An 11221-nucleotide genomic window follows, 5' to 3' on the forward strand; every position below is an offset into this window, starting at 1 on the left:
GCCTATCCCAGCAGTCATTGGGCGGCAGGCGAGAGACACCCTGGGCAGGTTGCCAGGCCATCACCTTGTTAAGGTATTTAATGTGATCTCTCAGGAAACTGAATACACCTGATCCAAAGGGGGGGTGGAGAGTGAGTGCTTATCGATTGTCATTTCCAGGTTTTTATTTTTGATATACAGTAATTCTGAAGACATCTACATAAATGCTTAATTTCATCTTGGCATTATTGACAATTCCTTCAATGAGAGTAGAAAAAACCCTTTTTTGAATGTTTGACCTGGCAACACAACAAACAAGAAATAATCCATGGGGGAGGGAATTTTCTGACATCACTGTACGCCCCTCTGTTCATCTGCCTGTTTTAAACCCCCCACATTCAAATGGAGTAGCTGAGAGATCCTTGTTTATTGAACAGTGGTCCACAGATAAGAGCATTCTTATAGTTATGTAGCAGTGAAAATACAGCTTCTGAAAAATTGAGACGTAAGAATCTGTACATTGTACAGGAAATTAAGAAAAAAAAAGTAAAATTTTCATATCTGAACTATCTAGCTCAAGGTCAGTGACAGATGGGAGAACACATATCTGGTATGATCCAAAATTTGTTCCGATATATCGCCGGCAGCCATACCAACATGTACCTTGGCTCTGCCGAATGATGGAAGCTAAGCAGGTGTGCTTAGGGAGACCTCCCGGGAAAACGGAGTTGCTGCTGGAAGTGGAAGTGCTGGAGGTCCCGGTGCAGTGACGGGGACACTGTGCTGTAGGAGGTGCTGTCCTTCGGATGAGACGGTAAACCGAGGTCCTGACTCACGGTGGTCATTAAAGTCCCCATGGCACTTATCACAAAGAGTAGGGGGTTCCCCGGTGTCCTGCCAAATTCCCAACCTGGCTGTCTACATGTGGCCGCCTAATCATCCCGCCATGTAGTTGGCTTAATGATTCCCCCCTCTCCACCTCAAACTGATATGTGGTGAGCGTTCTGGTGCAAAATGGCTGCTGTGCATCACCCAGGTGGGTGCTACACATTGGTGGTGGTTGAGGTGAGTTTATCCCTGTCAATGTGAAGCGCTTTGGGTGTCTAGATAAAGCGCTATATTAATGTAATGATTATTATTATTATAAACCAAAAGAATGTTACCTAACCTGGCTATGACTGTGTGTGTGTGTGTGTGTTGTGATTGCCTGTCTGTCTGTATGTGTGCGTGTTTGTTTGTGTGTGCTGTTCAACCAGGTAGTCCAGTTCTTCCACCAGGTAGTCCAGTTCCTCTCCCTTTCAGCTATGAATCTGGCGAGAAATGACAGAAGTCTGACAGTCTGCCAAAGAAAGTGTCAAGTTTTTTTATGATGTGGTACAAACTGCTGCACAGGGAAGAGGAGCCCCGCGTTGCAATGCGGAACACATTTTACAGCATATATTAGGTATCAAAGAGCCTCCTCGAGGCCATTGGTGGCTTCTCCAATTTCACAACGGCTTCGGAGCTCTGAATGGTCCATCTGAATTTATAACACAAGCTCCCGGACTTAGAGAAGACTGGCAACATACAGGTGAGCATCCTGCACAGAATAGAATAGAACAGAATAGAGACAAAGCAAGAGAGACAAGATTGAGATGGCTTGGACATGTGTGGAGGAGAGATGCTGGGTATATTGGGAGAAGGATGCTGAACATGGAGCTGCCAGGGAAGAAGAAAAGAGGGAGGCCAAAGAGGAGGTTTATGGATGTGGTGAGAGGGGACATGCAGGTGGCTGGTGTGACAGAGGGAGATGCAGAGGACAGGAAGAGATGGAAACAGATGATCCACTGTGGTGACCCCTAACGGGGGCAGCCGAAAGTAGTAGTAGTGGTAGTAGTAGTAGTAGTATTAGTAGTAGTGGTGGTAGTAGTAGTAGTAGTAGAATGGAATAGAATGGGGGTTTTCCGTCCAGTCCTCAGAGACCCACGGCAGTACTGGTTTTCTATTCTTCAAGGTAGTTAATTACATTCACCTGTTGGTGCCGGGTCTAAAACCTCCCTGATTGGTTGACTGGAAAATCTGATGCAACAGCTGAAATTTGATTGGTTTAATAATTATGACAACTCCGGATCTTTTTCCATCCTTTTCTTCCACTCGGTTGCCATTTCAGCCGGACTTCTCCCCCGAAAATCCTTAAAATAAACGGAAACAAAATGGCAACAAATCTTTGTGGTTGTGTGGGACTAGACCCAAAGTACCAGTACTTGCGAATAGAATTGACAATATTTGAGTAATCTCTACTTAATCCTATAATTATTACCCGTATTAGTGAAATGTAAAAGTGCAAGAATGCTACTTTTTTATCTGCAAGTTGTAACTCTATGCATGCAGGTTTGGATTAAAAAAAAAAGAAGTCATGTTTTAGCAATGAAATGTTGCTCATACTTACAGCCAGTGGGGTGGAGAGTTAGAGAAATAAAAATTTCGTACGTCATATATCCAACTCATATACTTTCCTGACGCTAAAGTAAAGTAACATGGGATATTAGATACAAGCATTTGTCATGCGTTATGAAACTGTACACACCTGTACACATGCTGGCATCTCTAATGGTCCTTTATGATTTTTTCCCCCCCAGACTTCGTAACTTGGATTCGCCATGTTCTCACCTCTGTGTTTGACTGTGTTGCTTGCAACGGCATGGGCCACCCGTCGTGAGTTCAGTTAGACCTGCAGAGAGTGTGTGTGTGTGTGTGTGTGTGTGTGTAAGGGAGAAAGAGTGATTTATGTTCAGAATTAATCTCTTTCGCTTTTAAAATGTTCCTGCATATCTAATGGCATGTAAATACGAGTCTGATGACATCTTAACAAGTTGTGACTCTGTCTCATTCCCTCTCTCTGTTTAGCTACGGGGCCGTTGTATAGTTTCTCTCCAGCAGTAGGCCATGGCGCTGGTGTCGGCTATGTGCTACAGGGAGACGAACGCATTACTGCCATCAGGGTCTGGGAAAACTTCAACAGTTACATCACTGGGTAAAATACCACTTAAATATAATGCGATCTGCTATGAATCTACTATACCTATAATATATGATTTAGATTATTGCCAATATCATATTATGTATAAGTCTTGCTTAAATTGATATTAGAGTATTTAAAGTCTGCAGCAATCATTTAAATATCAGCTAGTTGTAGTCGTGTTTGTGATTCTCTCTCTCTCTCTCTCTCTCTCTCTCTCTCTCTCTCTCTCTCTCTCTCTCTCTCTCTCTCTCTCTCTCTCTCTCTCTCTCTCTCTCACACACACACACACATACACACGCACGCAAATACACACGCGCACACAAAGGCTCCAGGTTCGGTACGGCCAAACCTGGAGCAGTCTGGTCGGTCGGAGACTTGGCAGTATGCAGACCATACAGCTTTTTGAGGGAGAGGCCATCATTCAGTTGTCTGGAAAGTTCCACTCAAGCAACTACATTTACCAGGTCTGAGACAGTGTCAGTGTGTGTGTGTGTGTTCTTGTTCAGCTACATTTGTGGGGACCAATTTGAGTTTAACTAACCGTAAGAGTGAGGACATTTTGGCCGCTCCTCATTTCTTCAAGGAGCTATCTTAGGGTTAAGGTAGGAATGTCATGTCATAGGGTTAAGACTTGGGTTTAGGGTTAAGATAGGAATTAGAGTTAGAATTAGTTTGAGGTGGGTGTCCGGGCAGCGTAGCGGTCTATTCCATTGCCTACCAACACGGGGATCGCTGGTTCGAATGCCCGTGTTACCTCCGGCTTGGTCGGGCGTCCCTACAAACACAATTGGCCGTGTGTGCGGGTGGGAAGCCGGATGTGGGTATGTGTCCTGGTCGCTGCAAAACTCGCTGCGAAACTTCTCACTGTCAGGTGAAAAGAAGCGGCTGGTGACTCCACGTGTATGGGAGGAGGCATGTGGTAGTCTGCAGCCCTCCCTGGATCAGCAGAGGGGGTGGAGCAGCGACCGGGGTGGCTCGGAAGAGAATGAATATAGTCAGTGAGGATCCTCACAAGTATAGAAAAATGAACGTGTTTGTGTGTTTGTAGGTATACCATTTTAGGTGAGTAGTATCTGAAATATGGCTGTTCCTCGACAACAGATCTATTTGACATTGTTGAATCAACTCTAGCTATGAAATATTGACAAATGATTTCCTGGCTTCAAAACGTCGCCAAACGAATACACTGACTAGTTAAAAGCTTTATTTACAGCACAGCACAACAACATGATGGGATGTTTAGTGTTTGTTGCTAAATTTCCACACTTCATGATAAATCAGGGGAACGAGACAAATAACTTTAATTAATTGAATTCAACATCGGAATACTTCCAGTGATGTAGTGTCAAATTTGCTCTTTCATTGCAAATACTTTTGGTCAGTTTGTGAGTTAGTAAACCATCACTTTTCATCTTCGCTGCAGGTGAACTTTGTGACCAGCAGAGGACGTTCCTTCACGGTGGGCCAGCCCTTGGGCTTTTCCTTTAACCTCTATCCAAATTACCCAAAGTCTGAGCTCCGATTCCTCAGTGGACGCAAGAACAGCAACGGCATCACTTCCATTGCCGCACATTGGGGAATAGTGGACACTAACAGCAGCCCCCCAAACAGAACGCTCTAATAGATTTGCAGCATTTGCTCATGACTCGGTCAGGATAGCAATACTTATATAAAATATGGACAAGCAACAATGCAATCAATCAATCAATCAATCAATCAATGTGAAGTGCTTTGGGTGTCTAGAAAAGCCCTATATAAATGTAATGATTATTATTATTATTACGTGCAATAATGATTATGAATGGGCATAGGTAGATATTTCAGGTGACAGAAATGAGCAAAATGGGGTTACACTTTACACAAGTTCTTAGATAAGACGTGATTGTCTTCCTGCTAGCTTTCCAATATATACATTCATCAGTCGTTTCAGGAATTTGAAACACCTTAGCCCTTGCAAACTGGACTCAAGTCAACTTTGAAAACCTGTTTTCTATCAGTGTAAGAAGTCAGTTAATTGAATCATATACATGTTAACTGACCTTAAAGAGTTGGGAATACTACCAACCAGTGCTGCAGAATGTTATACTTGTGCAATATCAAAATCTTGGAGAAAAAAAAAAGAAGAAAAAAAGCTAACATTAAACCCAACAAATGCAATGGAGACCATTTTTTTCTTCTGTTTTTCCTTTGATATTTCTGTGTGTGGCAAAGAAGTGTTGCGTTTACAAGGACGGTTTTCACTGTATCTCCTTATGGTCCATCTTTGGGCCTGGAGCGAGTGCTTGAAGAATGGCTGCTGTGCAGACAACGAGGCTGCAGCACATCTGTGGTGGACAAGGTCGGCCCTCCGGTCTGAACTGAGGTCATCCAGTCCTGCCTGCTGAACCCAGGGGGCAGCACATGACCAGCATATCCACACAGGTGTGGGGGTACCGTCATGGTATTAGAAACGCAATGCTGATGACCAGCGTCACCTGACAAGTGCAGCTATGAGAGGGAGTGACACGGTGATTCTGCCCCGCGCCCATCTGCTATTCATTAAAGGGGTAGTTACCCGATTTTACACATCAGGACCACTTTACTCCTACTGTGGAGCATCACATAACGTGGAGGGAAAAATTTTTTTTTAAGCTGTCTGTGTCTCTATACACAGATCTCATTACTTTTTACTCACAAATTTATTCGGTACTAAAGGACTATAAGTTTACAGCAAGGCATTGCCACAATTGAAAATTGAAAAAAGTCTGCCTAGATTTCCACTGGGGTACGTGCACTTGTATCTCAGTTGATAATATATGCAGATCAATATATTATGCTGATCACTTGGTTAAGCTGTTATTGTTCCTGCAAAGCACTTTTGTGCTCATATAGTTCGTTTTAGCATTTTAAAACAATGTATATTCTTGTTTTCACAATGTTTTTGCATTATATATGTATTATTATTTTTGAGTTATCTAAATGTTTTTGTGTTTTGCATTTCTGGGCCACCGTACTTTAGACTAATATCAGAAGATCACTTATCCTGCAGGTGAGCATTTACTCATGGGACTTACAATTTAAGAAAAAAAATGTAACTGAGTAATTCCCCCTGACCGGCTCACAAACAAATGCTTAAGAAACCCAAATGAACATCCCATGCGTTGCTGTCACGGCACAAAGCAACACCGTAATTTAAGTGGTGATATTTTCAGCACTTTCCTTGATTTTTACGTTTCTATGGCTCTCAGTATGATAAAAAGTTGACCCTGGCAGCACTTCAGACAGTTAAAAAGCACTTGAGCACAGATGAGAAAATGATGCTATTTGTGGGTTTGTATCGCCTACAAAGACAAATGACCATGTTTCTAACATGGCTGTGTTATGGATGGGTATAAAGAGTGGGCCCTTGACAGAGGAGGGCATGTGCATATGGAGGTGGGCAATTCACTTTTAATTGAACCCATTTGAAATATCAGTAAGATCGACTGTGTGTAGGAACAAAACATCTGATCTGCAACTTTTCAAGGCACAAATATGAGTAAAATGGCCGTACCGCATCAGGAGTGGTTTCTGCCCTGCTGCGCAACAAGAGGTCAGGAACAGACTCGCCCAAGGTCACAAATCACATTTTTCCTTTTCGATGTCAGTGCATCCTTAAACCTTTTAGTTTGTTATTTACTTGATTAATCATCGCATGCTTCCCACCCCCAATAGTTTTTTTTTCTTTAGATTTGTAAGTCGTATCAATTCTAGCACCCCAAATCAATGGGACTGAAAATGAATTGACGCCACTTCAGTTCATATTCAAATCAGTGCACCTTGCTCCCTTTAATACATGACTTTCTGTCGTTGTTGGCTGTGTTGAGTAACTACACTGTAACTACTATTTTGGGATAAGGTGTCCATGACAAGTCCATTCATTAGAAGTTGGAAACCTCTCAGTTCTCACTTGTCTGCAATAACTATAAACTTCAAACCATCGATCAAACAGAATGCAAAGAAAACTTCTAGGATCACATTAGTGATGATGTGAGGATGACAAGGAATAACTTCCTGCTCTCTGTTTTATCAGCAAATGTCTGTGGATGCATGCTTCCCTCTTCAGCGAAGTTTGCTTTCTTGTGTTTAGCTGTGGTCTGGGCCGGCCGCTTGGCAAAACATAAGTCAGGAAACCTTCTGTTGTGTCCCAAAAAGTTGAATCTGGCCACAACATTTACTGAGAGAAACGTTTCATCACTCCTCTAAGGGACCTCTTCAGTCTCAACTGACTGCAGGTATCCCCACCCTTACAAACCATACAGTGGCATAACGACCGAAACCAATGATCGGTTTCATATGCAAATATGGAAATGACTATTAACTAGAGTTTCAATGGCCACATGTACTCATGTACTATTCACAGAGGCAACCACAGCATTGTAAGATGGTGACAGATGTACTCTTAGCCCCCCCCCACCCCCCACCCCTTGTTCAGGGATGGTCGTTCCCTCTTCACATAGATGGTCTCTTTGACTCCCAGTTCAAACCAGCGTTCCTCCCTATGAAGGATGTGCACATCCTCATCCTTGAAAGAGTGGCCACTGGCCTGTAGATGGGTGTAGACTGCGGAGTCCTGGCCTGACGCGTTAGCTCTCCTATGTTGTGCCATCCTCTTGGCCAGCGTCTGTTTAGTTTCTCCAATGTACAATACAGCAACCCTCTTATAAGGTTGGGGATACCTGCAGTCAGCTGAGAGTGAAGAAGTCAATTAGATGATGAAATGTTTCTCCCAATAAGCGTTGTGTCCAAATGAACTGATTCAACTTTCCATGCCTTCCTTACCTGGATTATTGAGCATACATCAAGACTTTCTGTTGTGTCCCCCCCCTTTTCTCCCCAATTGTACTCGCCCAATTACCCCACTCCTCCGAGCCATCCCAGTCGCTGCTCCACCCCCTCTCCTGATCTGGGAAGGGCCGCAGACTACCATATGCCTCCTCCGTTACATGTGGAGTCGCCGGTCGATTCTTTTCACCTGACAGTGAGGAGTTTCGCCAGGGGGACGTAGCACGTGGGAGGATCATGCTATTCTCCCCAGCCCCCCCCCCGAACAGGCGCCCCGACCGACCAGAGGAGGCGCTATTGCAGCGACCAGGACACATATACGTATACATACCCACATCCGGCTTCCCACCCGCAGACACGGCAAGCCGGAGGTAACACGAGGATTCGAACCGGGATCCTCATCTTGGTTGCTGTTGTGTCCTTTCACTTTAACTGTTTGACTTAACTGCTGAAACACGGCATCTAGCAAGAGCCATGCTGAAAGGAGTTTCAGTCAGATTTTGAAGGGGTCAACAAGGTGGGAATGAGAAGGCATAGGACGAGAACTACATATTAGTAGCTACTCAGCAGTACCCAGACATGTCCAACGTGGTCTATTGTTTTCTTTATTCCTGTTTGAAAGACAAAAGATTTGGAAAAGTTGTTGTTTACATTTTGAGCAATGACTGTTCTCGAACAATACATCTCGGCCATTATATGTTACTGTACTCTTGTAGGGTACTTTTTTTTAACAGCTGGGTAAACAAGCCAAAGGCTTATAACGATTTAGGCTGGAGAAAATAAGCCTATTTTACAGAGAATGTATACTGTTGTGAAACCATCGGGAGATTGTAGAGACAGATCAAGGTCCAGAGGATGCATGAATATAAAAGATGCCACCCACCGTTTTGTGCACTCCATTCGCACCAACCCTGGCAGAAACAGACAAGTCACAGAAACGGCTGTAAACATCCTGCGGCCAGGGTCCATTAACGATAGCCATGCTGGCTTGTAATAAACAGAAACCACAGTGACCCCGGTCACCCCTGCTGTACTGTACATGTGCACGTCTGCCAGTATTTCTCTTCACCCTCTAATATACATGCAGCCCAATTCATTTGAAACAACCGAGGTTTCTCCACTGCAAAAGCGGTGGCAGAGTACTCCCTGTTCCTCCCTCGTCACCCAGTTATACAGTATAGAGGGATTATTTGCTGTCAAACACCGGGGATGCGCGCGCAGCTTGGCTGCAGGAAGAACGTTACCCGACCGTTGATTACCGTTTCGGCTTGGTATGAAGACGGCTAGCGAACTTCCGATACGTTACAACGGTTTGAGTTTAGTTTTAAAATGTTTTCCGCCTACTACAGCAGCTTGTCACCCAGTGATAAGACCAGTTATGCTACGAAATTAACTTTGGTGAATGGGATACTGTTGTGTTGCTAAGGGACCACTCGAAGACACACGTCTGTTAGCATACGCTTCTTTACTTCAACAACCCCACGTCACACTCCTTCGCCCCTCTTGCAGTCACTTACATCCTATCTTGTCCTCTAGCTCCCCCTACTGTCCTCCAACTGCATCAACTCAAGACGTCACAGATACGTCTTGGAGACCCATATGCTTTAGGCGCAGGTCAGTGGATTAATGACGAGACAAAATGTCCCAGTCTTCAGTGGCCAACTATTCACGAATACCTAATCGACACATCAAGTCTTTATTCCCGGGAGAACTTGAACGCGTACACGTCTCTGGATGCATACAACTATGTTACTAGCGGTCATGTCCAGGACATACTATTTCATGATTACAAAGCTGAAAACGTTGTAGTTCTGAGGACTGAGGTGCTGCCTAGCCAAGGACCGGGCAAGAATACGGATATGTACAAGGTCTGGGTTGTTGTGAACAAGAGAAATGACTGTATTCTGACCGCGAACTACACCTGTGTGGCTGGGTATGTAACTTAAGTTAATTTACTAAACACTCTTAGCTTGCCATTACTATTTAACCTCTTCAGTCACTGTCGTTAATGTAGTAAACAAAATTTCACTGCTCATTTGCTGCAATTACAGCTGTGCCTGCGGGCATATCTAGCCTGAACACCATTTAAACCAATGTGTGTAACACATGAGATTGCTAGGAACTAATCTCTATACTGTTTTCTTGCAGCTTGGGGTCATGCTGCAGGCATGCTGCTGCACCTATGCTCAGAGTTGAGCTGTGGGTCAGATATGGAAATATCGAGAAGTCTTGTACCTCAGGGACAAACAAGTGGCTCCTCGCATCCAAAAGAGAGGTGCAGCCAGACAGACTGAGTGAAATCGTGTATGCACAGTAAGAGCCGAGACAGCCAAAAAGAATTTAGTCAAACAGGTAATGCACTACGACGACAAAGACTTGTTCCCATGTATATGCAATAGATTGGGGAAGAAAGAATAAAGACACAGCCAGAAAACGATACACAGCAGCAATGAAAGCACAAAATCAAAACTTCGACGTGAAACTCTTGTTGTGCGTCCAGACAAACTGCATCTTGGGGCATCACCAGATGGAATGGCAAGCTGTACCTGCTGTGGGAGAGGAACTGTGGAAATTAAGTGCCCATACAAATACCGCGATGGTCTGACAGGAAGCAGTAAGGACACACAGTTTTACTTAGACAGATCACTACACCTCAAGAACCACGAATACTACCACCAAGTTCAGCTTCACATGTTTGTATGTGACGTCCAGTACGGCGACTTTGTGGTTTGGACGGAGCAGGATGTAATTATCACTCGCTTAGCCAGAGATGAAGAAATGCTGCAAACAGTCCTTCCTGCCTATTGCTGAACAGTTACTCAAACCAAGTGTTTTGCTTGAGCTCTTAACCCGCAGCGTGGACCCAAACATACAAGCACCTGCAGTCTGCTCCCACTGTGAAAGGCCAGAGTTCGGAGAGATGACCACCTGTGCAAAGTGCAAGAACCATTTCCACTACGAACGTGCAAAAATCAAAAGAAAGGTTGTGGATTGGCATTGTGAACAGTGCAAAAAAAAAAAGAAGTCAAAAAGATGTACTGTGAAACAAGTCATTTAATGCAGTAATACGTTGGCATTGCCTGTAGTTTTATTTTACATTAAAACAACTGAATGTTGAATAAATCTCAATAATAACATTTTTTACAATAAGTGTGCATCTTGTAAAAAAAACCAAAACTATTACCTCATGTCACTGCTGCTGTACCTGCACATAAACGTATAAAAACCTTTAACCTTGAAATTTATCTTTGACCCTACATACCTCAAAATGTAGATTATAATTTCATGGATCCTTTATCAAAACATTGACAAGTTATTTTCTAGGGACTATACATTTACAAAGGTTTGTTAACGCTGCACACACAATCACCATGTCATCTAAGAGGTCTACCTGTGTGAGTGGAATAACAGTTGTCAGAATTTGGAAATTCTTCCATC

The 11221-nt window shown here is 43.7% G+C and overlaps 1 protein-coding gene across 1 annotated transcript; it reads left to right on the forward strand.

The window, feature by feature from the left end:
* Positions 1-1385: 1385 nt before the first annotated feature.
* Positions 1386-5143, forward strand: LOC130118392 (zymogen granule membrane protein 16-like). The gene is made up of 5 exons (XM_056286826.1): positions 1386-1549; positions 2598-2673; positions 2866-2992; positions 3306-3444; positions 4404-5143. The coding sequence occupies exons 2-5, from the start codon at positions 2619-2621 to the stop codon at positions 4599-4601; spliced, it is 519 nt and encodes a 172-aa protein (XP_056142801.1). The 5' UTR covers positions 1386-1549; positions 2598-2618; the 3' UTR covers positions 4602-5143.
* The last annotated feature ends 6078 nt before the right edge of the window (positions 5144-11221 follow it).

The sequence above is a fragment of the Lampris incognitus genome, chromosome 9, assembly GCF_029633865.1.
Source record: "Lampris incognitus isolate fLamInc1 chromosome 9, fLamInc1.hap2, whole genome shotgun sequence".
NCBI lineage: Eukaryota > Metazoa > Chordata > Actinopteri > Lampriformes > Lampridae > Lampris > Lampris incognitus.